This window comes from Serinus canaria, chromosome 10, assembly GCF_022539315.1.
Source record: "Serinus canaria isolate serCan28SL12 chromosome 10, serCan2020, whole genome shotgun sequence".
NCBI classification, from domain to species: domain Eukaryota; kingdom Metazoa; phylum Chordata; class Aves; order Passeriformes; family Fringillidae; genus Serinus; species Serinus canaria.
The window spans coordinates 793,309-821,033 of NC_066324.1; the positions used below are offsets into that span (position 1 = coordinate 793,309).

At 62.7% G+C, this 27,725-nt stretch overlaps 1 protein-coding gene across 1 annotated transcript; it reads left to right on the forward strand.

Annotated features, from left to right (window-relative positions):
* Positions 1-31: 31 nt before the first annotated feature.
* RASGRF1 (Ras protein specific guanine nucleotide releasing factor 1) lies at positions 32-27,388 on the forward strand. Its single transcript, XM_050978427.1, has 27 exons — positions 32-307; positions 8,544-8,650; positions 9,431-9,578; positions 11,996-12,088; positions 12,792-13,045; positions 13,314-13,393; positions 13,996-14,189; positions 14,623-14,732; positions 15,335-15,453; positions 15,901-16,061; positions 16,859-16,922; positions 17,186-17,322; positions 17,579-17,661; positions 18,290-18,538; positions 19,311-19,681; positions 19,993-20,118; positions 20,212-20,382; positions 20,658-20,770; positions 21,325-21,437; positions 21,993-22,053; positions 23,807-23,910; positions 24,274-24,358; positions 24,625-24,822; positions 25,583-25,662; positions 26,318-26,435; positions 26,707-26,775; positions 27,213-27,388. The coding sequence occupies exons 1-27, from the start codon at positions 32-34 to the stop codon at positions 27,303-27,305; spliced, it is 3,777 nt and encodes a 1,258-aa protein (XP_050834384.1). The 3' UTR covers positions 27,306-27,388.
* The last annotated feature ends 337 nt before the right edge of the window (positions 27,389-27,725 follow it).

The window sequence follows — 27,725 nt, forward strand, 5'->3', positions numbered from 1 at the left end:
GCGGGGGCCATGTGAGCGCGGAGCCGGCAGGATGCAGAAGGGGATGCGGCTCAATGACGGGCACGTCGCCCACCTGGGGCTGCTGGCGAAGAAGGACGGGGCCCGGCGCGGATACCTGAGCAAGCGGAGCGCCGACAACACGAAATGGCACACCAAGTGGTTCGCGCTGCTCCAGAACATGCTCTTCTACTTCGAGACCGACTCCAGCTCCCGGCCCTCGGGGCTCTACCTGCTCGAGGGCTGCGTCTGCGACCGCGCGCCCTCCCCCAAGCCCCCCCTCTCGGCTAAGGACTCTCTGGAGAAGCAGGTGGGCGACACGGGGGTCCCGCGGAGGGGGAGGGAGGATGCCCCGCGGGGGTCCAGGCCCCTCACCCCCGGTGCTTCCGGCCCCCGTGACCTGCCCCACGCGTGACCAGGGTGGGGAGGTGAGGATGAGGCCGGTCTGTGCGGGGGAAGGGGGATGATCCCCGGGGCTGCAGTGCCGGAGCAGCGGGCGGGTTCATTGTGGGGGTGTCGGGCTCTGCCCGGGGCACCCCCGCTCCCCCTCCCGTCTAATTAACGGCCGGTAATTAGCGCGGGGCTGCGGGGCGCCTCCCAGCGGCCGCGCTGGGCACTGCAGAGCCCCGCGCGTCCCCCCTGGCCCGGCGGGTTCGGGGTTCGGGTTTGGGGTTCGGGTTTGGCGTTTGGGGTTCAGGGTCTGGGGCAGCGGCCTCGGCGGGGCGGGGGCACGGCGGGGCTCCCGTGGGGCGGCCCCGCTGCGCGGCCTCGCTGTTTGCCAGCCCCCGGGTGCCCCCTCCGTGCCCCCGGCCCGGCGGTGCGAGCAGCCTGCGGAGGGTGCGCGGTGCTCGGCGGGGGGAGCTCAGGGCCTTGTTTTCAGGCAGATTTCAGCCTGTTCCTCTCGCCACGTGTGCGGTTTGCAGCTCCATCCCCATCCCTGGCAGGGAAAAGCAGAGTGAGGGTCTCCAGAGCCCCCAGTGCTGGCGCAGGGCTCCAATGTCCTTTAGTACCGCTGATGGCTGCGGGCGATCAGCGCGGGAACACCTTGGGAGAGCCGGGGACAATCCAGGTGTCCCCCAGCCCCGGGGTTGCTGTGGTCCCCGCCGTGAGGACCGCAGCCCCTGCCGGGCCCCGGGGTGGGTTTCTCCCGCCAGCTGTGCCTTTCCCGACTGGGCAGGGTAACCCTGGAGCAGCACGGCAGGGAGGTTGGCAGCCCCTGGAGTGTTTGTCTGGGGTGGTTTGCTGGAGCTGGGGTGCGCCGCGGCAGCCAGGAAAGAGGGGATGGTACCAGGCAGGGGGAGAAGGGCTAGCTTCCAGCTGCGGGGGCAAATCCCCGTGCATCGCTTCCAGAGCCACCCCCGGTCTCATCAGGGGGGACGGGAGCCAGCTGGATTCACCCTCTGACCCCCTGGTGGCGTGTGCAGCGTGGACGTGCGCCCTGTGGGTGGCACAGCGGCACCGGGGCCCCTCCGTGGGAGCAGCGCGGGGGTCCCGGTGCCACCATCCCGGCTGGGCACGTGCGGGAGGCACGGCGCGTTTCGGGTCCGGCTCTGCAGGGCTTGCATAATTGCTGCTGGCAGGCTCCGGGAGTGCTGCCGGCTGACTGCAGGATGGGGCCCCGGGGCACCCCCGGCACCCCGCGGCATGGGGCAGCCGGGGAGGAAACCAGCCCCTAATTCTGGCTATCCCTGGCAGCTGGAAAACCCTGCCGAGAGAACCAGGCATGCAGCACCACTGCTCCCTGGCACATCCCCTCCCTCCTGGCTTGGAGCACAGGAATATTTCCTTGAGAAGAGGAAAATGCTGTGGTTTTTGCCCAGCTGGGGCTCCTTTCAGCCCAGCTGTGGGGAGCGGCACCTCGGGGGCTGTGGCAGCGAGGGGGGGCTGCAGTGGCAAGGGGTCACACTGCTGTGGTTGTCACTGCTGTCCCTTCCGATGCTGTGTGCTCCTAGTCAGCCTCCATGAAGTTTCCCAGCCAGGCTGCAGTCAGCCCTCCTGCCAGGCTGGAATCAAGCTGGGAGTCGGGGCTCTGGCTCCCAGTGTTTGTGCAGGAGGGTTTCCCCCTGCAAAGGCCATGGGGAGGCTGTCACATCCCCTCCCCAGTCCCAAACTCACCCGAGTGTTGGTGCTCTGTGAGTGAGGGGCTGCGGGCACAGGGAGCTCCTGCCGGGCACACATGGGCCCTGCCATGGTTCAGTGCCCGGCCGGGGATCCTGTGGCATTCCTGGGGCCAAACGGGACTGCGAGCCCCAGCGCTGGGTGCCCGCTGCTCTGCCAGCTCATTAAGGGCCCGGGGATGAGAGGAGCGGCGAATATTGATGGTGCAGAGCCGCAGCCCGAGCAGGTGGCACGCAGGGCCGTGCTGGGCAGGGCCTGTGCCCCCACACCTGGGAAAGGCTCGGCTCAGGCTCACCTGGGAGCCAGCCAGGCCAGCAGCCTCCAGGGGAAGGTGCTGAGGAAATTTCCAGCACTGCCCGAGTTCCCAATTAGCCGTGTTCTGAGGGTATTTATCTATCTACCCGTGCAGGTGCAGCGCTGAGGACAGTGCTCCTTGCAGCAGAGGAGCTCCAGGTTTGGAATCCTTCCTGGCTGGGGTGCAGCCTGACAGGTTCCCAGTCCTCTGCAAGGGAGAAACTTTAGGATGTGGGGCTTTCAAACCCCCCCTTTTAATGTACTCATGTTTTGCTTTGGGGGGATTTTTTCCCTGGAACACAGTGAATTTTAGCATTGGTATATGTGAGAATGAGGGAGCAAAGACATGTGGAAAACTGGAACACCAAAGAGGATTTGCTGCCTCTGGAAACTTTGTTTTGTTTTTCCAGAAATGAATTTTCCTTCTGACCGGTTGGATGGGGAAGACAATTTCCGGCTGGGTGAGGTCAGGCTGTGGCCTGGGGAAGGGTCCATGGGGTCAGGGTGTCCTGGGGAGCTGTGAGCTGGCTGCTCAGGGCAGCAGTGCCAGCAGTGCTGGGGGGAGCAGGCTGGGAGCGAGCCCCCATTCCCCTGCTGTGGTGTCTGGGCCGTGTCACAGCCCAGCCCTGCTGCTCCCGGCCCCTGAGGTGCTGGGATGTGCTCTCAGGGGGTCACTGTCCCCTCCCTGGGCAGGATCTGGGGTGCCCCAGGTGGGAGGGGCACGGCCCAGGTGAGATCCTGGTAGAGGAGCTGAGCAGGTGCAAGGTCCAGAGCTGGTCCCACCCAAGGCCAAAGACACCCCAGGGTGGGGTGAGGGCTCTGCTTTGCAGCAGGAATCACGGCTGGGTTCGCTCCATGGATCCAGCCTGGAGCTGGATTTGGAGTCCCAGCCTCACTGGGGCTGGCCAAGCCCTCTGAGCCGCCCAGCCCAACATCCCCCAGCAGCACCGAGGCTGCCCCTGTCCGTGCCCCAGGGGCTGCATCCACACAGCTTCTGAGCAGTTCCAGGGACCCCACACAGCCCCGGGCAGCCTGGGCTGGTTTCCAGGCCCACATCCCAGTGCCCTGGGCTGTTCCTGAGCAGGAGCCCCCGGACAGAGCCAGCGTGCTGCTGAGTCAGGCAGCGGAGCTCCAGACTCTGTGGCTCAAGAGCTGGGCTGTGTCCCCAGCTGGGGCTGCTCCTGAGCACACCCTGCCCGTGGGTGGGATTTCCCTCCCCTCTCCAGAGCGTTTTCCAGGGATGGGGCCACGGAGCACCGAGTTCAGCCTGTCCTGTGGCCCCCCCTTCCTGGGACACCTGCAGTCTGGAATATTTGGATGCCCTGAGGCCGTGCAGCAGCCCCTGCCAGCCCAGCAGCTCCAGCTGTCCCAGGGCCCAGCCCCGGGCCTGCTGGAGCCATTCCTGGCAGTGCCAGAGCTTGGGCAGCTCTCCCAGGAGGGCTGTGGAGGGTGCTCGGGGGGCCAGACCCCGTCAGTGGGGCAGGGCTGAGCAGGGCAGCTCCCAAGCTATTCCAAACTTCAGGGCTGATGTCCCAGGCACTGGATCCCCAGATCCCAGCTCTGGCTGCAGGTCCATGAGCATCAGCCATCTGGGCCACTGAGAATTCTTCTACCTGAATGTCATCCCAGGCAATCTCATTTTTTGGAGACTATAAATCATAATTTGTGGACTTAAACCCGAACTGTTCCTCAGCGTTGGGGTGAACCTGGGTTTTTAATTAATTAGTGCATTGAGTGATGCCATGTGGGGATTTCTGAGCGAGGGGGTGCTCATGGTGCTGGTCCCAGCCATGCCTCATGCTCGCCTGCCAGCATCACCAGATAAAATCGGGGAAAATTGACTTATTTTAATTATTTTATGAGTATTTCTGCGCATGACTCCAGAGCCTGCTCCACAAGGGTGATGCTCACCTCTAGTATCCATTTCCAAATGTCCTGACAGCCCATAGTGAAACAAAGAGGGGAAATTGCAGCCTCTGGGATATTTTTTCTTATTGTCAGCACGGAAATGAGCTGCTGGAGCATCCAACTCTGAGGTCCTGTTTTCCCAGAGCACATGGTATGTAGGTCAGGGATGTTAAAAGCTGCCATGGCTGGCTGTGGATTTTTAGACTCATCCATCCAGAGCAGGAAAATTCTCCTCCTCTTGCCCTTTGTGTCAGCTGGAATAACCATCAGCTTCACGAGCAGGCGGATGTGGATCTGCCCACTGGGGAGGGCGCAGGGCGGGCAGTGCCAGGGTGTGGGGCATCCTGTGGGGAAAGCTCCCTGTGGTGGCACCCCAAAGCCAGGAAAGGCTGGCAGCCCTGCTCTGGTGCTGCTGGGGTGCCTCTCTCGTGGTCCCCCCACGCTCACACGTGCAGTGACCAGGGTGGGGTGCTGGGAGAGCACCACCCCCAACCACTGCCACCCAAGGGGTCTGGGGGGTTGTTCAGGCTGAGAAAATGCCCTTCTGCAAATTCTAAACAATTCCCTGAGAGGCTGATTTTCTGCTTTGGAAATAACGTGTCGCTTTATTTGAGTTTATTTTGGAGCCTCTCTGCACATCAGGGGCCTCGGGAAGGCCACCCCCCGCAGCAGGGAGGGCCTGCGGGGAGCCGGGTGACGGTCATGGGGCTGCGGTGGCCCGGGGGAGCCGGGTGACTGTCACCCGCCGGGGTCACGGGGCCGAGGGTGCCCCTGGAGGTGCATCCATCTTTCCCTTGGTGACCTGGAACGCTCCCGCGTCATTATTTCGGGCGGAATTGCTGCGGAATCCGCGAGGTCCGGGTAGCTGGGCATCCCCCGGGGCGGCGCCAGCGGCTGTGTGTCCGGCGGTGCCAGACGGACACACGGCCCACAGCCCGGGGCCCGGGGGCTGCGCGGGCACCATGGAAACGGGGAGGATGGAAAACCCCGCAAGGAGGGATCCTCCAGGAGCCGCATCTGCTCCTTTTGGCGAGAGCAGAGCCAGGGGGTTGGGATGAGCGGGGTCCGTCCGGGGGCCGGCAGTTGGTGAGGTGCCAGACGAACAAAAAAGGGGCGCAAGGAGAAGCAAAGCGGCGCTGCGGGCTGCCCTGCTCTGCCCTGCTCTGCCCTGCCCTGCCCTGCCCTGCTCGGCCCTGCCCTGCCCTGCCCTGCCTGCTACTGCCCTGCCGGCCCGGCCCTGCTCTGCCCTGCTCTGCCCTGCCCTGCCCTGCCCTGCCCTGCTCGGCCCTGCCCTGCCCTGCTCTGCCCTGCTCGGCCCTGCCCTGCTCTGCCCTGCCCTGCTCTGCCCTGCCCTGCCCTGCCCTGCCCTGCCCTGCCCTGCCCTGCCCTGCCCTGCCCTGCCCTGCCCTGCCCTGCCCTGCCCCGGGCAGCACAAACTGCCCCAGGGACGCTGAGCTGGGGCCGTGGTGGAGCTGGAGGCTCACAGTGGTACTCCCAGTGTCAGCAGCTGGTCCTGTGCTGGGCCTGCCCGTGGGTCTGGTCCCACCCGTGGGTCTGGTTCTGTCCGTGGGTCTGAGGCTCAGGAGGCAGCGAGCGCTCCCGGGCTGTTGGTGCGATGTGTCACTGCGATGGCAGAGCGGGATCATCTCTCAGGCGGAGATAAAAGGTGGTGGGAGTTTTATTATTCAAATATAAAATAACTTCCTCCTTCCCAGCACGCTGCACTTCCTGGGAATGGTGTGGGGATGAACGGGAGCAGCAGGCGGAGGGGATGTGTGCTCGCAGGAGCCGGGCTGGGCTCGCAGCCCTGGCCACAGCCCTGCCCTGGGGGCTCGCACCCTGCCATCGGCTCTGCTGCCCCCAGCCTGGCACCTGCCTCTGACAGAGCCCTCGGGAGCCCTGGGGCATGGACTGGATCCCACCTGCCAGGTGCTGATGGGCTGGGGCTGGGTGACGGGGGCAGAGGCAGTGGGGCAGGTGGGCACCTGCTCCAGGTGCCTGCCCCAGTTCCTGGGCTCTGCACCCCTTGTTTTAACCTCAGACAAGCCCGAGGCTTTCCCAGGGCGCTGGGGAGGTCAGGATGCTCCAAGCCAGGCTGTGCTGTGGGTGCAGGGCTCTCAGTGGGTACCCTCACCCACAGCAGCACAGAGGGCACCGTGCCATCCCCACGGGACCCTGGGAGCACACACAGGGGTCTGCCAAGGACAGCCCAGGGCTCACTATCCCCTGCCAGGCAGGGACCAGTTTGGGGGGCTCCTGGAAGTGTCTCCAGTCCCAGGGGGCTCAGCCGAGCTCGGGCTGTTGGTGCTGGGCCCTGAAAAGGGAATGGGCACGCTGTGCTCTCGTTCCTGCGGCACCCAGAGCTGCTGGGGGGACCAGGGCCTCGAAGGGGCTCCCCCACTCCTCGCTGGTGTTCAGGGGGCATTTCTAGCCTTGCCAACTTGATGAGCTCCTCTTGATGCAGTTGCAAGAGAAGGGATGTCAGGTGGCTGTAAAGCTGGGGTACCGAACCCTCCCCACAGGGGTCTCGGATTTCTGGTGAGTTTTCCCTTGGAGCTGTGTCTTTGCCAGCCTTTGGGAGTGGGAGGGAGGGAAAGGGGGTGGGGTGCAAAGGCTGGGGAGCTGCTGCAGCCCAGAGGTGTCCTGCAGGCAGCCACGGAGCTCTGGGCAGCCTGAGCATGGCAGTGGAGGGGTGGGCAATGGGTGATGGTGTTTGTCACGGGGTGTGTGCTGCATGGTGGTGTTTGACATTGGGCATGGCTCTGTAAGGAGAAAGCTGGCCCACAGGATCCTGCACTTAGAGGATCCATGGCAGAAGTGAGGGAGCTGCATCTTCCCCAGGGCCCTGCAGCTGCTGCCCAAGGGTGAAAGCTGTTTCTGAAGGAGGGCCCTGCTGTGCCCATGGGCTCCTGGGCCCCTCTCCTCCTCTGCTGGATCCAGAGGGGCTGGGCGAGCTCCGAGGGTGCCAGCCCTGAACCCTGGGTGGGCACGGGCTGGGGCTGCTGGCTCTGTCTGTGCCCTGTCTCCCCATCACCCCGGGCACACCCAGAGCCTGCTGTGCTGTCTGGGGGTCCTTGTCCCCAACACCCCTGGGCCTGCTCGGGACAGGAGGGAAGAGCGTTGTGGTGCCCGTGGGTGTTTTCATGGCCCACTCGGGGGCTGCCCAGGCTGTGCTCCTCGGGTTTGAGGCAGTTTTTACCTGTGAATTCCGGTCCCTGATGAAGCCCGGCAGAGGAGCAGATGATGTCAGGATGAGCTCGTTCCAGTGGGTTTGGTTTAGCCCAGTTATTCCGGGCAGTATCCGGCACTGCAGCGTGGTACCTGTTTCCTTGGAGACTGCAGGGAAGCAGAGGAGCGGCACAAACCCGGCGGCGGCGGCACCGCACACAATCAGCACAAACACTGGAAATGTCAAGGGAGGCTAAAAATAGCCCCGCACCGCGGCCACCCCCTCCCCCCGAGCCCCGGGAGCGGGACAGAGGGACCCGGGCTGTGCCCGCCGCCACCTCCGGGCGGCCGCGGGGCTCCGAGGGGCTGGCTGGCCGCGGGGGCCGGGCTGCGGGCAGGGGGCACAGCCCAGGGGGCTCTGGGGCTGGAAAGGACCGCCAAGGCCACCATTAGCTGTGGGTGCAGGCTGCAGGTGCAGCTCAGCATCCTTGCTCCCCTGCCCGCTCCCCAGGTGAGGGTGGCCCCGGGGCGGTTGGTGGCCACAGGTTCGGGACTGCAGTGCCCTGGCCTTGGGTGGGTTTGGTGGATTAGGTGTTCCTGGAGCTGGGTCTTTGCCCAGCAGGGTTTCCCCTTGGATTTCTCTCGTCAGTGGCATGGCTGTGCTGAGGACACATCGTTGCTGGGCTCCTGGTGTTGCCCAAGCTGTTTATTTTCAATGACACAGCCTGGGGTGGGTCAGGAAGTCAGGTGGGTCTGGAAGCGCTTTCTGCCAGCCCTGTGGGGTGTGACCGTGCCCTGTGTGGGGTGTGTCCCCTGTGCAGGGTGTCACTGTGACCGTGCCCCCTGTGTGGGGTGTGACCCCTGTGCAGGGTGTCACTGTGACCGTGCCCCCTGTGCAGGGTGTCACTGTGACCGTGCCCCCTGTGCAGGGTGTCACTGTGCCCGTGCCCCCTGTGTGGGGTGTCACTGTGCCCATGCCCCCTGTGTGGGGTGTCACTGTGCCCGTGCCCCCTGTGCAGGGTGTCACTGTGACCCTGCCCCCTGTGTTCCCCCCACAGCACTACTTCACCGTTAACTTCAACCATGAGAACCAGAAGACCCTGGAGCTGAGGACCGAGGATGCCAAGGACTGCGACGAGTGGGTGGCAGCCATAGCTCACGCCAGGTGTGCCCCGTGCCCCGTGGGTGGCGGGTCAAGGGGAAGCTGTGCTGGGGGTGCCTGGGGGGGCAGGGTGAGCTGGACACTGCCAGCAGGCAGAGCAGGACAATCCTGTCCCCGATGCTGCGTGGGGGCTGTGCTCAGTTGTTCCCCTGTCCCTGTTCCCATCCCAGTGCCATGCCACCAGCCACCCTGGCAGGCTGGCACTGCCTGTCCCAGCCTGCAGCCAGAAGGACTCATCCTCAGGCTGAAAGCCCTGTCAGGAAGGGATGGCAAACCTGGTGAGGACAGAGGTTGTCCAGGCTCCTGTCTGTGCCCTGGCAGCGCTGGCACAGCCCAGCTGCCACGGACAGCAGTCAGGAGCCAGCGCAGTGCAGGTGCCTCTGGGGAAGAAAGTGGGGTGTGGGAGCAGGTGAGAGCTGTGTGCAGGGAATGGGAGGAACTCCATGCCCTGCAGCCCCTGCCAGGAGCAGGGCCACATGTGTCCTTCTTCAGCTCTTGGAATGTGGCAGATTAAGAGGTTTGGCCACGGGTGTTTGGGGGTCCTTTCTGACTCCTGTGGTTTCATTAACGTTTGCTCTGTGGTTTCTGTTTGCCCCTGGTGGGAGCCCATTCCCTGCCCAGAGGGGCTCTTTGGGAGCAGCAGCATTCCCAGCTGCAGGAGCTGCCCCAGCTCTGTTCCCCTGCCGGGCTGTGAGCAGGGAGGAGCAGGGAGGAGCCCCAGCCCCATCCGCGGCGCCGGGGCCGGCTCTGGGGCAGGGATGCTCACGGCCGTGTCTGCTGCAGCTACAGGAACCTGGCGACGGAGCACGAGGCGCTGATGCAGAAGTACCTCCATCTCCTGCAGATCGTGGAGACGGAGAAGACTGTTGCCAAGCAACTCCGGCAGCAGATCGAGGACGGGGAGATCGAGATCGAGCGCCTCAAGGCCGAGGTGAAGGGCCCGGCGCTGCCCCGCGGAGGCACTGGCGCTCCTGGGGTGACCCAAGGGGGGGGTGCCAGCCCCACCTGGGCAGGGGGTGTCACCGCAGGGGGGGTTCTGCTGCTTTTAGCGACACAGGGCTGGTCCTTCTCTCGCAGGAGGGCGAGGGCAGCTCCTCTCCTGGGGATTTTCCTGGCAGGAGGGGTGCAGCAAAGGGCTGTGGCTGTGCCCCCCCAGCACTGAGCCTGTGGGGGCTCGGGAGGATCCCTGGAAGCTGCTGGAACACGGGAGGGTTCACTCCAGCCAGGAGCACTGGGGAGCGGGCTGGGGAGCCGGTTCTTTGCCTCTGGTGGGAGAGGAAAGCAGTCGCTGTGTCCCAGGATGCCAGAACTGTCCGGGTCGGATGTCCCAGACCTTCCAACCCTATCCTGTCCCACCCTGCCCTCTCCGTGTCCCCCTCGGAGCCACCCAGCAGCTCCAGGTCCCTCTGCTGCTGGGTCCCGGAGCTGGGGCAGCGCTGCCCTGGGGCTCACCCGAGCCGGGCAGAGGGCACCTGGTGCTCCTGGATCCCGGGGATCCCTGCTCTCCCTGCTGGGACCCCGAGATGCTGCTCCGGGCGCTCCCGCGGGGTCAGCCCGGGGAGCCCCTGGTGCTCCTGGATCCCGGGGATCCCTGCTCTCCCTGCTGGAACCCCGAGATGCTGCTCCGGGCGCTCCCGCGGGGTCAGCCCGGGGAGCCCCTGCCTGCAGCGTGTCCCCAGAGCTCCGCAGCCATTCCCTCCCTCGGTGGCGGCTGTGGGAAGGGTGACACGAGGCCGGGAAAGGCAGACAGCAGCGAGGTGCACAGATGACTCAGCAGGCGGTGCCGAGGGACACGCGTGTCCCTGGGGCACCTGGAGGAGGAGGAGGCTCAGGAGATGCCTGGCAGCGGGGTGATGCTCCTGGGCAGGGGGAGAACACTGAGTGCTCCAGGTGCTGTGGGGGTGCTCCTGGCAGAGGGGTGCTGGCAGTGGGTATCCCCAGTTTCCTGGCCATCCCCGTGCTGCCTGACTCTGCCTGCAGGACTGTGCCCCCCGTGCCCTCACTGCCTGGGCTCTGCCCGCGGGTGGGGGCTGCCCTGCTGCAGTGGGGACAGCGAGTGTGGGGTACCCCGTGCTGCTGCCAGGCTCTCCTCATGCCTGGCACGGCGTCGGGCAGCGGCCGTGGGGTGCAGGCAGCCAGGAGTGGGCTGGCAGGGCTGGGAATTTGATCCCAAATCTCTCAGAATCCCAACATCACCCCAGAAGGGGCGTCTGAGGAGTCAGTGGGGGTGGTTTCACTGTCCTAATGGTGGGCTTTGCCTTAAATTCTGAATTTTTGAGTTCAAATGTGCAGGTCAATAACAATCCCTGAGCACGTGTTGGGGTGCAGAACAGGCTCTAAAATCTCCTCTAACATCTGATCCATATAATGAAATGGGGTGAAACAGACGTGTAGAAGCTGCATCAGTGACCATGAGCCTGTGGCCACCAGCTCTGGAGTGTTCCTGCTTTTTCCACCAGTCCAAACTCCACCTTTTTTCCTCCCTTCTGTCCAAAATGGAACACCTTCCCCCTCTCCCCCAGCAAAGTCCTCTTTCCAAGTTGTTTCCTTCAAAATCAAAATCCAGATCACATTTTCCCAATTTCCCACGTTCTGGATGGCACATGTGCTGTTTCTTGCCTTTTCCTGTCACTTTGCAAGTGGTTTTGGCCGTGGGGGCCGGGATGGGCGATGAGCAGAGGAGGGAGAGAAAGCGCAGGGAGAAAGAGTGAAAGCAAACCCGGGAGCTGATGGCTCTGAGCCCACATGTGAGGGAAGCGCCTGGGGGGCTGCTCCCAGCCTGCACATCTTGGTGCCCAAATGCTCATTGGATTTTTCTGCCATTTTCTCTACAAGTTGTGTTTACTGAGTTGCTGTGAAGACTTTTTTGGGAAATGGGGATGGGGGTTGGATTGGGCACCCATCAGGATTTCCAGGTGCTCGTCCTGGCAGGGTTCAGAGGTACTGAGGTGACAGATTGAGGGGCCCTGACAGCTCTGCCACCTTTCTTCACCTGCTTCATCCACTGACTGAGCCCCATCCCTGGAGGGAATTAAAAGCCATGTGGATGTGGCACTTGGGGACAATGGTGGGTTAGTGGCAGTGTTGTGATCGGGTGGACTTGATGATCTCAGAGGGCTTTTCCAGCCTGAAGCACTCGGTGGCTTTGTGAGTCTGTGATGCCCAGGCAGACCCAGCACAAGGTGTGCCTGTGTCTGTCTGTAGCACAGAGGCTCACGCTGTTCCCTGGCACAGGGGCAGCCCGGGATGCCCCCGGCCCCTGGGATGCCCTCAGCCCCTGGGATGCCCCTGGGATGCCCCCAGCCCCCAGGGGCAGTGCGGGACCCCTGCTCACCCCTGTGCCCACAGATCGCGTCCCTGCTCAAGGACCACGAGCGCATCCAGGCCAGCCAGAGCAGCGCGCCCAGCGACGACGACAGTGACATCAAGAAGATCAAGAAGGTGGGTGGTGGCGAGGGCTGGCACCCAGGGGCCCAGCAGGCATGGCAGACGTGCTCCCTGGGGGCTGAAGGAGGTGTCTGAGCCAGTGCTTCTGTCAGCAGAGCTTTTAGGAGGAAAATGTGTTCTGCCCAGGCGGGAGCCCATCTGTTGGCAGGGCACTCCCAGCACTGCCAGGAGCACGAGGCATCCCGGCCAGTGCTGGCTCCTGCACCTCCAGCCCCTCTGGCTTCTGCTCCCATGGCTGTCACAGCTTTTATTGGGGCCAAGGAAAAGCCATCACCCCGGCAGCGTTCCCACAGGGAGCAACAGCCCCAGGCACCCCCTGTCCTGGGGTAGGAGCCCTGGGCACAGAGCAGGACGTGCTGCAGGTGCCCAGCTACACAGGGAAGGGATCTGAAATCTCCTTCCACCCCGTGTTGTGGGCTGGCACACCTTCCACTGTCCCAGGCTGCTCCAAGCCCCATCCAGCCTTCCCCTGACCACTTCAGGGATGGGGCAGCCACAGCTGCCGTGGGCAGCCTGTGCCAGGAATTTGAATGAGCTGTTGGATCCCCAGCCTGGAGGGTTCAGAGCAGCACCAGGAAGAGGCAGCAGCACACACACCTGGGTACAGAGCCGGGGACCTCCCGGCTGCCCCGTGCTGACCGAGGGTCCCTGCCTGGCCCCCCGCCCCGTCCCTAACCCCCGGCCCCTGCTCCCCCAGGTGCAGAGCTTCCTGCGGGGCTGGCTGTGCCGGAGGAAGTGGAAGACCATCATTCAGGACTACATCAGGTCCCCCCACGCCGACAGCATGCGCAAGAGGAACCAGGTGGTGTTCAGCATGCTGGAGGCCGAGGCTGAGTACGTCCAGCAGCTCCACATCCTGGTCAACAACTTCCTGCGGCCGCTGCGCATGGCCGCCAGCTCCAAGAAGCCTCCCATCACCCACGACGACGTCAGCAGCATTTTCCTCAACAGGTGAGCTCTGTCCTGGGCTCCAGGAGCTCCGTGGCGTCCCAGCAGCTCTGCACACCCACTGCCCTCTCTGGTGCTGGGAGTCTGCAGCTGCACCATTCCCTGTGCCTCCTGGCACCCTCTGCACTGCCTCGAGCAGCTGCCCCCCAGCCAGCACAAGGGCTGCCCTGCTCCCCCTGGGCTGGGGAACTTGTCTAATTCCTCCTTGTTTACCTCTCGTTCATCTGTCTGTTCTCAGTTTGGCTTAGTCCTCTCTTGGTTCCTCTTCCAGTGAAACAATCATGTTTTTGCACCAAATTTTCTACCAAGGCCTGAAGGCGCGGATCTCCAGCTGGCCCACGCTGGTGCTGGGTGAGTGCTGCTGCCCCCTCCTCCTCCTCCTCCTCCTCCTGCTGCTGCTGCTCCTTCTTCTGCAGCTCCACCGGCATTTGCCAACCAACTGCAAAACACTGCACACCGTGTCCTGGCTTGGTCACGTCAGCCACAGAGTGAAACCCCAGAGTGACCAAATTCTGGCGTTCCTGGTTCTGCTGGGAGGTGGGCTGGAGCGTGCACAGGGAGGCTGATGCTGGAGAGCATCACTGTGCTGGATCCTGGGGCTGGAGCGTGCACAGGGAGGCTGATGCTGGAGAGCATCACTGTGCTGGATCCTGGGGCTGGAGCGTGCACAGGGAGGCTGATGCTGGAGAGCATCACTGTGCTGGATCCTGGGGCTGGAGCCTGCACAGGGAGGCTGATGCTGGAGAGCATCACTGTGCTGGATCCTGGGGCTGGAGCCTGCACAGGGAGGCTGATGCTGGAGAGCATCACTGTGTCCCATCAGACCCCCTGAGCTCAGAGCTGGGGGGCACGAGGAGCAGGAGAGCCCGGGGCTGCTCTGGGCTCAGGGGCTGTGCTGGGCCCCAGGAGGGGCTGGAGCAGCCCACCCACCCCTGCCCCTGCTCTGCCTGCAGCCGACCTGTTTGACATCCTGCTGCCCATGCTGAACATCTACCAGGAGTTTGTGCGGAACCACCAGTACAGCCTGCAGATCCTGGCGCACTGCAAGCAGAACCGCGACTTCGACAAGCTGCTCAAGCACTACGAGGCCAAGCCTGACTGCGAGGAGAGGACCCTGGAGACCTTCCTCACCTACCCCATGTTCCAGGTGAGCACTGCAGCCAGGGCTGGCCCCAGGGATGCTGGGGACGTGGGATAGGCAGCGCACACCCCGCGGCTGGCATTGTATGGTGGGAGGCAGACCTGGGTGAGGGTGGCCTGGGGCTGGACCCTGGTGGTCCCACGCGGCTCCTGGGCCTGCTTGATCCATCTCTGATGGGGGCACTGGGTGCTGCTGGCTCCCCAGTTATCCCACACCTCTGGGACTGGGACAGGGACCAGCAGGGTCCTGGGCACAGCCCCACTTTGTGCCCTCTCTTCATTCAGCTTTGGCACAAGGGTCTTTGAACGGCTCCGGCCAGGGTGTCCCTGCCCAGGGTGTCCCTGCCCAGGGTGTCCCCAGCCATGGCAGGAGCAGCCCAGGTGGGCCCCTGCTGTCCCCTGTGCCCCCAGTGACCTCTGCTCTCTCTCTGGTGCTGCAGATCCCCAGGTACATCCTGACCCTGCACGAGCTGCTGGCTCACACGCCCCACGAGCACGTGGAGAGGAACAGCCTGGATTACGCCAAGTCCAAGCTGGAAGAGCTGTCCAGGTGAGAGCTGCTGATCCACACCTGGGCTGTGGGATGGCTCCTGGCTGCTCTGGCCAGGGGCAGCATTTCCCAGGGCTTTGGAGGGCTGGGATGGCTCAGAGTGTCTGTTCTGTCCTCTGGTCAGGGCTGGTGGGGCTGCCCCGTGGGAAGGCACCAAGTGCCTCTGAGATCCCCACATGAGCACATAATTCCCTGCTTTTTATCCTCTTCCTCCCCAGCCCATGGACTGTTCTGGAGTGTTCTGGATGTCGGTGCCAAACACACCCTCACACTTTAAGTTCTGTAAAGAGTTTCCATCCCTTTTCCCACTCCTCAGAGGGGGCTGGTGAGAGGGGGATCTGTCTGCCCTGGATCTGAATTTTGTGATTTCCAAGCACTCCCGTTTCAGTATTTATCAGCCTGAAGGCACAGCCTGGGCAGATGTACAGGTCACCTCTGGAGCTCCTGGCTCTGTCTGGGTGGATCCTGCTGCAATTGCCGTGACATTCCTGACATCCCTTCAGTTTTGGTTTTCCCTGGTGCAGCCCCACCGTGTGTGCAAAGGGTTGGAAAACCTGTGCAGATCCCAGCCCTGCTCTGATTTTCTCCTCTCCGTCCTGCAGGATAATGCACGATGAAGTGAGTGAGACTGAAAACATTCGGAAAAACCTGGCAATAGAGAGGATGATCATCGAGGGCTGTGAGATCCTGCTGGACACCAGCCAGACCTTTGTCAGGCAAGGTCTGTGTCAGTACCAGCGTCCTCCCCTCTGTGCTGAACGTGAGCCCCGTGGCCCTGTCCCTGTCCTTTGTGCACCGGTGGCCTGTGAAATTTAAAAATATAACTCAGTTCTGAGTTTTCACTGATCAGAGGCACATCAGTTCAGGCAGTTCTGTCACTTTTGGGCAGTTTTGTCCCTGCCCTTTCCCCCAGCCTTGGCTGTTGCTGGTGCCCCACTGGGGAGGCGGCAGCACCACACTGAGCTCTGGTCCCGGAGCAGCGCCCTGGGCTGGGGGTGCAGGGTGGGCTGGTGTCCCCGGCTGCTGGGTGGGCTGGGGGTGCAGGGTGGGCTGGGGATGTAGGGTGGGCAGGTGTCCCCGGCTGCTGGGTGGGCTGTGTCTGGGGGCAGCCCTGGCTGTGGGGCACTCTGGGCTGTGCTGTGCGGGGCTGACGGCGTGTTCCCCGCAGGCTCCCTGATCCAGGTGCCCATGTCAGAGAAAGGGAAGATCACGCGGGGCCGGCTGGGCTCGCTGTCGCTCCGCAAGGAGGGCGAGCGCCAGTGCTTCCTCTTCTCCAAGCACCTCATCATCTGCACCCGCGGCTCCGGGGGCAAGCTGCACCTCACCAAGGTGAGGGGCCGGGGCGGCTGCTGCTCCCTGCCCGTGGGGTGGCCCAGCTGTGGCCCGAGCTAGCCGGGCTCTTGGCCACAGAGGGGTCCAGGGACCACCTTGGCCTCCCCTGGCACAGCCCTGAGGCGCTGGGCTGGGAGCCTGTGGCCACCTGGATTTATTTAATGTGGTCCTTGTCAGAGCTGGGTCACGGGGCAGATGAGAAACTACACGATCTTGATAAAAGAATTGACCCTGATTTTTGCAGCAGAAACGTTGACAGTCTGTTCTGGAAGAAGCTGGAATCACAGCCCAGGCTGTCTGTAGTGCTCCTGCCCCCCTGGGTGCTCCCTGGGTTCCTGTGTTTATTTGGGAAAGTTTGGCAGTTAATTGAGCAAGAATCTTACAGAAATTGCTTGTTACTGGCATTAAATTATCAGTTTGAAGAATTACAGTCCGTGGCAAAGAGCTGATAATTGCAACAACAGACTTTGGGAAAATTAAATTTAAAGCTCGTATTAAATAATTTATAAACAAATTAGTTGATCAATTTGACAAGGAAAACCCAGAGATCCCAGCAGGCACAGACCTTTTTTCCCAGTGAAAGCAGGCGCTGTGCGTGTGTCCCCCTCCCCTGGGCTGTCCCCTGGGGACACTGACCTGTCCCCAGCCCTGGGGTGGGGGACAAGGACGGAGGAACTGCCAGCCTGGGGGGTCCCACTGCTGAACCCTGACTCCTGGCCTGGTGGGGCTGTGCTGGGGGGCCGGGGATGCCCAGCCCCAGGGTGGCAGGGCTGAGCCCCCTTTGTGCCCTGCAGAACGGGGTGATCTCCCTCATCGACTGCACGCTGGTGGAGGAGCCCGAGAGCACCGACGAGGACGGTAGGTGCTGGGGAGGTGCCTGGGTGTGCTTGGTGAGTGGGGTCAGATCCAGGCGCCAGTAGATTCAAGGAATCCATGACTGAGGTTTAATTAGATTAATTATTTACTGTGAACCGAGCAGACCCACGCTTGGGCAGACCTGACCTTCTTGGGGCAGCCAGCAACCCACAAAAACCTGAATAAACCCTCCTTGAAAGCTGGCTGGGAGAGAGGGGATGGGAAATGGTTTCCCAATCACTGTGTGGGCTTTTTCTGTTCCAAAGCCAAAACGTCAGGACAAGACATTGACCACCTGGACTTCAAAATCGTGGTGGAGCCGAAAGATTCCTCATCTTTCACCGTTATCCTGGTGGCCTCTTCCAGGCAGGAGAAGGCTGCATGGACCAGTGACATCAGCCAGGTAGGACCCAGCAGGGAGGGGTGTGGAGCTCTCAGCACCCGGGGTCCCTGCTGGGCCGTGGCACCGGTTTGGGCACGCAGGTAACCCCGGGTTTGCCGTGTGCCCGCGGCCCCACTGCCCACCCTGTGCCTGGGTTTGCACTCCGGGAGCTTTCCTGGCGCCCCTGGGGTGTGGGGACCCGCACGGAGCAGGGATGTGGCTGCTCTGGGGAAAGCCAAGCCCTGACTTCCTCCACCTGCCGCCCGTGTCTCTGCAGTGCGTGGACAACATCCGCTGCAACGGGCTGATGATGAACGCCTTCGAGGAGAACTCCAAGGTCACCGTGCCCCAGATGATCAAGTGAGTGTGCAGAGGCCAGGACACAGCTCCTGTGGCAGCCCAACGCTGACAGGAGCCTCGGGACCACTGGGACCTCCCTGGGACCTCACGGGCTCCCCGTGTGCTCCATGGGCTGTCCCAGTGTGGTGATTAGCAGCGTTAATTAATTAGCTGCTGAGGGATTTGTGCGTGCTGGGGAGGTGGGAATGCCAAGGGGGAAGAGTTAAGAGAAAAATAACAGGAGTAAAGAAGGGGTAAAAGTGCCAGAATGGAGGGGCACGGGGGCTGCCCTCCTGTAGGTCCCGGGGTGCAAAGGCTGTGCTGGGACATGGGTGGGATGAGGGGGGCTGTTCAGGGGGGACGGGGCAGCAGGGGGGGTTCCTGCCCCATTCCCTGCTGCCAGCCAGGGGAGGGGGCTTGGCTTGTCTGCACCTGGGGATGGCCCGTCCACATCCCTCTGCCTGCTGAGCACTCCGCCCATTCCAGGAGCCCATTCCAGGCTGTGGGTTTCTGGGTTTTCCCCTGGGAGCATTCCCACCCGTGTTTTCCATGGGGACACCCATAGGAACCGGGCTCCTTCCTGCACCACTTCCCATGGTCTCTTGGTTTCGTTCCAGGCTGGAACCACAGAAATCTTGTTTCTCTGCAGGTCTGATGCCAGCTTGTATTGTGATGATGTTGACATTAGGTTCAGTAAAACGATGAATTCCTGCAAGGTCCTGCAGATCCGCTATGCCAGTGTGGAGCGGCTGCTGGAGAGGCTGACGGACCTGCGCTTCCTGAGCATCGACTTCCTCAACACCTTCCTGCACTCCTACCGCGTCTTCACCACCGCCCTCGTCGTCCTCGACAAGCTCATCACCATCTACAAGAAGCCCATCAGTGCCATCCCTGCACGGTGAGGCTGCGGTGCTGCCAGGGACCTGTCCTGTCCCTGCTGCCACCCTGGGACTGTCACTGCTCCCCATGAGCTGTGCTACCCCCAAACAGGGGAAGAAGATGAATCCTAGCTCTCGGGTGTCCCCACTCCTGGGAGGGCCAGGTGCTGCCCGTGGGCTGGAGTTGGTTCTGCTGCTGTGCCTGGGGGCACACCCTGGGGTCCCAGTGCTGCCCATGGGGTGGAGTTGGTTCTGCTGCTGTGCTGGAGAGCACACCCTGGGGTCCCAGTGCTGCCCGTGGGGTGGAGTTGGTTCTGCTGCTGTGTCTGGGGGCACACCCTGGGGTCCCAGTGCTGCCCATGGGGTGGAGTTGGTTCTGCTGCTGTGCCTGGGGGCACACCCTGGGTCCCAGTGCTGCCATGGGGTGGAGTTGGTTCTGCTGCTGTGCTGGAGAGCACACCCTGGGGTCCCAGTGCTGCCGTGGGGTGGAGTTGGTTCTGCTGCTGTGTCTGGGGGCACACCCTGGGGTCCCAGTGCTGCCGTGGGGTGGAGTTGGTTCTGCTGCTGTTGTCTGGGGGCACACCCTGGGGTCCCAGTGCTGCCCATGGGGTGGAGTTGGTTCTGCTGCTGTGCCTGGGGGCACACCCTGGGGTCCCAGTGCTGCCCATGGGGTGGAGTTGGTTCTGCTGCTGTGCCTGGGGGCACACCCTGGGGTCCCAGTGCCACGGGGGGGATCCCCATGACCTCCTGGGCAGGGCAGGTGCCAGCTCAGCCTCTCCCGGTCTCTGCCAGGTCCCTGGAGCTCCTGTTTGCAAACAGCCAGAACAACAAGCTGCTCTACGGGGAGCCCCCCAAGTCGCCCCGGGCCAACCGCAAGTTCTCGTCGCCGCCGCCGCTGTCCATCAGCAAGTCGTCGTCGCCCAGCCGCCGCAGGAAGCTGTCCCTCAACATCCCCATCATCACCGGGGGCAAGGCGCTGGACCTGGCCGCGCTCAGCTGCTCCTCCAACGGCTACGCCGGCGTCTACTCCTCCATGGCCCCCTTCAGCAAGACCACCCTGGACATCAACAAGCTGTACGTGTCCAGTAGCTATCCCAACAAGATCCCGGATGAAGGAGAAGCGGCCTCGGAAAAGCAGGAGGAGTCCCAGCCAGGCAAGCAGAGTGAGTCCCTGTGGGTTTGGGCTCTGGCACAGAGGGGCTGGCTTAGGTGCACGCACAGAGAGCTCCTGCCTCCTGAAAACTCAGGAATTTTTAGTAACAAAACCAAAAAAAACACCCAACCCCCCCCCCCCACCTCAAGGAAAAAACCTGTTCCAAAGTATCCCACCGAAACGGCAGAACTCTGTACCTTTCCCAAACGTGGTGGCTTTGTCCCATGCTGGAATGGGCCAGACTTGAGGAAAATGGGGAAGAACTAAAAGGTGGTGGCTGTTTGTGTGCAGCAGGTGTAAAGGGCTTCCCTGTCCTCCCAGGCTCAGAGGTGTCTGTCAGGGAAGAGTCGGACACGGATCCCAACCACAGCGATGAAGCAGAAGCTGAAGCTTCCCCAACAAAATCTCCAACGACTCCCAAGTCCATCAAGTGCAAAAATTCATCAGGTAACGAGTGAGGTCTGGGGGGTGCCTGTGTCTCAGGGGGCTCTGTCCAGGCAGCAGCAGTGCCCACAGGGTGTTGGATTTCTTCTCCCACAGACTTCTCGCTGTTTTCCTACAACAATGGCATGGTCATGACGTCCTGCCGGGACCTGGACAGCACCCGCAGCGCCCTGTCTGCCACCTCCGCCTTCGCCATCGCCACGGCGGGGGCCAACGAGGGCACCCCCACCAAGGAGAAGTACCGCAGGATGTCCCTGGCCAGCGCAGGTACCTGCCCCAGGGACTGCCTCTGGGGCACCCATTGCCACCAGAGGGGTTTCCCTGCGGGCACACTCTGGCTGGGAAGAGCCCAGAGCCCCCAGAGCCTGCTCCAGGCCGTGCCCTGGAGTCTGGGCATGGCACTGCCCAAGGGATGTGCAGGTCCCAGGGTGACCCCCTACCTCCTGACACAGCAGCTCAGGGAAGGGGGTGCTGCTCTGGCAGCTCTGGAGTGGCTGTGTGCCCCTCCTGAGGAGCCGTGCGTGCTGAGGGCCCGCTGGCAGTTTCAGGGTTCCCGACGGACCAGCGGAACGGGGACAAGGAGTTTGTGATCCGGAGAGCCGCCACCAACCGCGTGCTGAACGTGCTGCGGCACTGGGTGTCCAAACACTCCCAGGTGGGCAGCGCCGCCTTCCCCCTCTCCCTCCCACCCTGCCTGCGTGCCGGGCGGCTCAACCAGCACTGCTGAGAAGGCAATCTGGCACGGAGGTTCTGCTGAAGCAGTGTAGATGGCGAGGAGCAGGGGGCTGGGGTCCTCGGCAGGGAACAGGGGTCACATCCAGTGTTTGCAGGGCTGGGGTGCAGAGGGGGGAGCTGGGCCTGCCAGCACCCCCGCTGCCTGCAGAGCAAGGGGAGTCTCTGGGTCTGGTGCCTGTTGGGGTGCCCAGGATGGGGTCAGGGATCAGGCACTGGGAGCTGTCCCCGCTGTCCTGTCCCTCCTGCACTGGTGACGGGGCAGTGTCAGCAGTGCTACACTGGCTGTCACTGGGAGCACACAGCTCTCCCAGGCTGGGGATGCTGATGCAGTGGAACTGAGTGAGCCTGCTGCCCTCCCACGCTGGGATTGTGCTGGGAAGAGGCAGCCCCTTGCCCAGCTGGGAAGGAAGCAGCTCTGCTGGGATCAGGGTCACTCCCAGCACAGTAATCCCAGGGCTGTGCTGGCCTTGGCAGGACTTTGAGACCAACGAGGAGCTGAAGTTCCGGGTGATTGGCTTCCTGGAGGAGGTCATCCACGACCCCGAGCTCCTGACGCAGGAGAGGAAGGCAGCTGCCAACATCATCAGGTGAGGGGCTGAGGCAGGAGGTTTTGTGTCAGGCTTTTCCTGGCGCTGCTGGCTGCTCCTGCTCTCACCCGGGAGCACAGCAGGCTCAGCAGGGACTGTGCCGGGGCTGGGAGCGGCCAGGGAGGAAGGTGAGGAGGAGGCAGGGGGGTGCTGGCTGCACTCAGCCCCAGGGCACGGTGGGTGTGAGCCCCTTGGTGCCCTGCCGAGGTTCAGTGCTGAGCCCAGAGGGTGCTGGTCCCTGCTGCTGTCGGGTCCTGGTGTGGCACCGTGGCTCCCAGGGCTGTGCTGGGCAGGGTGGCTCTGGCACTCAGGGTGTGCCCACCCCACGCTGAGGGCAGGACACTTGTCTTGCAGCAGGGCTGGCACTTGTGGGGCCATGTGGCCTCGGCTAAGGAGTGTTTTTCTCTTTAAAATGAGAAATGGCACTGAGGGGGTCTCCTGAAGCCCAGGCTGAGTGTTGCAGCCGTGCTGTTCCTCGGGGCCATGCTGCCCTGCTGGAGCTGTGTGGGACTGCTGCTTTCCCAGCTGCAGTAATCCTGTCTTTCCGTGCCACAGGACCTTGACGCAGGAGGATCCAGGAGACAACCAGATAACCCTGGAGGAGGTGGTGCAGATGGTAAATACTCCATCCCTCCCTGCCTGCCTGCCCCTGCTGCCTTGGGGTGGTGGAAGGGGAGCAGCCAAAGGCCCTGGTGCTCACTCAGGGCAGAGCGAGCCTCCAAGGCCAGTGCCAGGGGTGCAGCTGCAAAGCAGGAAAGGCTTTCTGGGGAGGGGCCAGCTGTGAGCACAGCTGGATCTGTTAGGGGCAGAGGCAGCACCAGCCAGCCCACAGGCACATTATTCCCCTGCAGTCAGCAGAATGGCTGGAGAGGGTACAGAGACACCTGCCTGCTGCTGCCTGTGCCCCAGGGCTCCATCGTGTCCTCTGTGTCCCCAAACCCCTGCCAGTTCCAAGTGAGGGGCTCTGGCTCAGCCAGGATCACTGCTGCTCCCTGGAAAGAGAGCCCTGGGAATGTGCATGGATTTAGAACCCCCAGGGAGGCTGCAGAGCACTTGCTGCCCTTCTGCACTGAAAAAACCCAACCAAACCTGTTCCCAGAAGAACACAAGAGCCACTCAAAACTGGCCTGGAGCACCTGAAACACCCAAGATTCTGTCCCCTGCCTCTGCTGGTGGCTTCTGGAGGGGGCACTCCCTCCTGGGCTTTGTTTGAGCTGTTGCCCATAATTGCATGTTCTGGAAACTTCCTCTGAAGAGGAGAGAAGAGCCCTGAGGGCTTTGCTCTGCCCCTCAGGCTGGGCAGCAGTGACCTGGCAGTCAGAGGGTGCTGGGATGTGAGGGTGCCCTGGGGTTTGGGGTGCACATCACGAGCAGGGGGCTGCACTGTGCTGGTACCTCCGGGGTGCTGCAGCCCCTGCCCTGCACGGGTGCCAGGGGTACCCCCTCCCTGGGCTGGTACCTCCTGGGTGCTGCAGCCCCCACCCTGCACGGGTGCCAGGGTACCCCCTCCCTGGGCTCTGGAGGGGTGTGCCCCACAGCTCACCCCCACGTGCCCCTGCAGCCACGCCAGAGTTCCTGGAGCTGTGGAGGAGCCCAGACAGTGTTTGTTTGCTGGAGCTTTCACAAGCCCTGTCCCAAGGGATTGTGCAAGGGGCTCTTGCCTTGTGCTGGGCTCTTGTGTGTGTGTTGATCTTGAGGCGTTCTCCTGTGTCATTAGGGTAGTTTGGGATTTATTTGGGCAGGATGCCAGTCGAGTTTGCTGGTTTTGGTGGCTGATCTTTTCCCTGAAGGCAGTGGGGATGGAGGTGTTGCAGGGAGTGGCACCAGCCCCATTGAAGCACTGACTGTGGGGGTGTTGGGTGGTCCTGAGCTGTGCCCAAGGACTGCTCTCAGTGACAATGTCTCTGTGATGGTTTGAGGACAGTCACCAGCCAGTGGCTCCATGCAGTCCGGAGCTCAGGCTGTGACCCCAGAGTGGCTCCTTGTGGGGGCACCCTGAGCCCTGCTGTGCTGCAGGGCTGCTTGGCCAGAGCCAGGCAGTGGGACAGGGCTCATCCCTGCTCCCCTGCTTTCCTGGAAATCCCTCGGCAGAGCCAACTTGCCCCTCCTGAGCACGGGCAGCGGTGCTCCAGCTGGGATCCCTGGATGCTTTGCTAATTGAACAGCCAAAAGGCTGCATGATTAAATCCCTGGTGTTCTTGAGGCTGGCAGGAGCTGGGCGTGGGCACGGTGTGAGCTAGGGTGCCTCTGGAGCACCACACCAAACCTTTGGCCTGGGAGCCTGGCTTGGCTTTGTGTTTGTGTCCATGGCGTGTGGGATTCTCTCTGCTCTGCTGCCTGGTGAGCCCCACCGCTCCTCTGTCCCACAGGCCGAGGGGGTCAGAGCAGAACCCTTTGAGAACCATTCAGCCCTGGAGATCGCAGAACAGCTGACGCTGCTGGATCACCTGGTGTTCAAGAAGATCCCATATGAGTGAGTGATCCCCGTGGGTCAGGAAAGGCAGCTCTGGTCACCCAGGGCCTCACGGGCAGCCTGGCTGGGCTGAGCCCAGAGACTGCAAAGCCTTCCTGGGCTTTGCCAGTAGCCCAGACTTGGTTCAAGTGCAGATTTGGAGCCCTGTGGCTTCTCTGCTTTTGTGGGATGTGCCAAGGTAATCAGCTCAGGGAGACCCTCCCACAACCAGCACACGCCCAGCCACATCCATGGTCCCTTTCCAGCAGCATGGGGGCAAAGACCCCGGGATCTCCATCCTGTGCAGATGCAGTGGACCTTGCAGGGCTTGGACATCCCACAAAACTGGGAACGAAAAGTTGACCTGAGCACTGTGGTTCGCAGGGAATTCTTTGGGCAAGGCTGGATGAAGCTGGAGAAGAACGAGAGGACTCCATACATCATGAAGAACACAAAGCACTTCAATGATGTAGGTGCAGCTGCAGGGCACAGGGGGTGGGCACAGGGGAGGGGAGGCAGCTCAGCCCCCTCCCCAGGGCTGGGGTGAGGGAGGGCCACCTGCCCCACGGGCCCTGCGTGTCCCACGGCCCTGCCTGCCTCGGGCAGTGCCGGCGGAGCCGGTCCCGCTGCGGCTGCTCCAGGTGGGGCTGCAGCAGCACGGGGAGACCGACCCTGCTGCGAGGCTGGGCTGCCCAGAGCCACGCTGAGGCCGGGCTGGGGCCGCGTCTCCCCAAGGTCAGCAACCTGATCGCGTCCGAGATCATCCGCAACGAGGAGATCACGGCGCGGGCCAGCGCCATCGAGAAGTGGGTGGCGGTGGCCGACATCTGCCGCTGCCTGCACAACTACAACGCCGTGCTGGAGATCACCTCCTCCCTCAACCGCAGTGCCATCTTCCGCCTCAAGAAAACATGGCTCAAGGTCTCCAAGCAGGTAGGGCCGGCCCCTCCGCGGAGCTGGGCTTGCCGGGGTGTTGGGGCAGGGTGAGAGGCGTTGAAAAAGAGTTGGAAAATGGGGAAAGGGGTTTTGGGTTGTTCTCAGGAGGGAGGTGGTGGGTGGACAGGCAGAGCCTGCCTCGGAGTTGGTTTATTCATGGCATTGTTTCGGTTAGAGAAGCTCTCTGGACTGAGCAAGTCCAGCTGTTCTCTCGGCACTGCCCAGGCCGCCACTAACCTGTGTCCCCAAGTGCCACATCCACACATCTGTTAAGTCCCTCCACTGACTCCACCACTGCCCTGGGCAGCTGTGCCATCAAGAAATTATCCCAATATTCAGTCTAAACCTCTCCTGGCACAACTCCTTTCCCCTTGTCTCATCACTTGTTGCCTGTGAGAAGACACTGGCCCCACCCTGCAAGGCAGAGGTGCAGTGCAACCTCTCTGAGCTGGCTCCCCTGTGGGCTCCCACCCGCCAGGAGCAGTTGTTTTTGCTATAAAATGATAAACCTGTGAATGAAAACAGGCACTGGTGAGGGCAGGGGTGGGAGCAGGGGGAAGCAGTGAGTGCACAGCCTGCTCAGCTGCAGCCAGGTGTGACAGCCAGGGCACGCTGTACCTGTGGAGGTGCAGGTGGGGGTGAGGTGCTCTGGGCAGGGCGGGCTGGAAGCTCCCCTGTGGCTCTGCAGGCTGCCCCCCAGCCATGGGGAGTGGGGGTCCTTCCAGGGCCCCTGCCAGCAGCACTCTGTTTCTTGCAGACGAAGGCTCTGATTGATAAGCTCCAGAAGCTGGTGTCGTCAGAGGGCAGGTTCAAAAACCTGAGGGAGGCACTGAAAAAGTGAGTGAATGGTGCTTCTCTTCCTCCCCCACGGCTGCTCCTGGCTGCTCTGGGGCCTGCAGGGTGGGGGGACCTGAGCTCTGCTCCCAGGATCGTTCAGAGCCTGCACTGAAGGCTGTCCTGTGGAGCCAGCACAGCGCCTGGCAGCGATCCCCAGGACTGAGCTGCTCCTTTGTGCAGCATGCAGAAAGATGGGAATAAAATGGACTGCAAAAGGAAAAATCACTGCCAGACACCAGAGAAGAATTTTCCACATCACTATCATAGAATCATCAGATCCCAGAATGGTTTAAGTTGGAAGGGACCCTAAAGCTCATCTTGTTCCATTCCTCTCCGTGGGCAGGGCCCCCTTCCACTAGACCAGGTTGCCCTGGAAGCTTCTAAAGGTCTTCCTGACCCTCTGTGCTGTCAAAGCTGCCCCCAGCTCATCTCCTGCATCCCATGGCTTTGTGAGGGGCACAGCCACAGGTCCTGCCTGTCCTGCTGCATTGGTGGGGGCGAGGCCCAGGAGACCAGGAGCCTTCCCTGGAGAGCCCTCCTATGATAGAGAGAATCCTTCTGCTGACTGCAGAGCTGTGCCCTTCTCCCCTGTCCTGCCCCAAGCTCCAAAGTAAGAAAGTTTCACTCCTCATTTCTTTCTGGTTCACTCCGGTAGTTGTGACCCCCCGTGTGTCCCCTACCTGGGCATGTACCTGACAGACCTGGCGTTCATCGAGGAGGGCACCCCCAACTACACCGAGGATGGCCTGGTGAACTTCTCCAAAATGAGGATGGTGAGTGCTCCAGCCCTCTGGTGTGGGCACAGGGGCTGGGCTGGGGTGATGTGGTTGTGGCCAGGTCTGTGTCCCTCAGCCTTCACCTGCGCAGCACCAGGAGGCCACACGTGTCCCCTGCACGCACCTGGGGTTGTTCCCAGTGTCTGGAAGAGATAAAAAGGCCTCTGCATTGTGCTGTGCTGGGTGCCCCTGCCCTCCTGGGCACTGGGACGGGTTCTTTGGGTGATGGCTGAGCCATGAGCACCTCCTGTGTTTTATCCCTGCACAGATCTCACACATCATAAGGGAGATCCGCCAGTTCCAGCAAACCTCCTACAAGATCGAGCACCAGCCGAAGGTACAGCCCCATCCCCAGAGCCACGGGCAGGCTCTGCCCCTCATCTCCCCCTTCCATCACAGCATCCAAGCCTTCAGTACCTGGCAGCTCCCTGCTGGAGTTTCTTGGAGGGGTCAGGGGGTGGAGGGAGGCTGAGGGGGCTCCAGCAGACTCCCCCGTGGTCGCCAGGCAGCTGCAGCAGAGGAGTTGCTGCAGAGGGCAGCATGGATGGACAGCCCCGGAGTGCTCGAGGGGGGCACCCGGCCACGCTAAGAAGCAGCGGTGTAGGGGCAGCAGGGAGCAGAGTGTCCCCTGCCGCCCCTCTGCCAGCACCAGCCACCCTCTGCCCATGCTGGCCCCAACACGAGGCGAGCTGGAAGCTGTCAGAGCCGGCCGTGGCAGGGTTTGGGTGCCCCAGCTGTCCCTCCCGGCCCGCTCACGGCCCGCTCCGTCCCCAGGTGACGCAGTACCTGCTGGACCAGTCGGGTGTGATGGACGAGGAGTCCCTGTACGAAGCTTCTCTGCGGATAGAGCCCAAGCTGCCTTCGTGAGCGGCGCGGCCGCCGGACACTCGCTGTACCCCTGTACATAGCCACGCTCCACGGGCGCCCTGGAGCGACCCCCAGTCTGTGCTTCCCCCGCCCCCGGCCCCGGCCCCGGCCCCGGCCCCGGCCGCGCCGCGCTCGCGTAGGATTCCCCGCCCCGTCACGGTTTAACGCGCCGACACTTCGCTGGAGTCCCGGGTTCTTTTCCATGATGTTACTTTTGTCATTTGTTCCTCCTGGGGGGCTGGTGGTCGGGCAGGTGAGTTCCCGAGGGGCAGGTGAGTCCCTGTGTCCCCGCAGGCCAGGTGAGCACTGTGTCCCCATGGGGCAGGTGAGTTCCCACGGGGCAGGTGAGCCCTGTGGGGCAGGTGAGCCCCTGAGTCCTCGCGGGGCAGGTGAGCCCCTGTGGGGCAAGTGAGCCCCTGT

Bases quoted from the DNA above. Each gene is read 5' to 3' on its own strand.
- RASGRF1 (XM_050978427.1), top strand. From the start codon at position 32: ATGCAGAAGGGGATGCGGCTCAATGACGGGCACGTCGCCCACCTGGGG. The intron at 13,046-13,313 runs GTGAGCTCTGTC...TTCCTCTTCCAG, and splicing joins AGCAGCATTTTCCTCAACAG to TGAAACAATCATGTTTTTGC. The intron at 21,438-21,992 runs GTGAGGGGCTGA...TCCGTGCCACAG, and splicing joins GCAGCTGCCAACATCATCAG to GACCTTGACGCAGGAGGATC.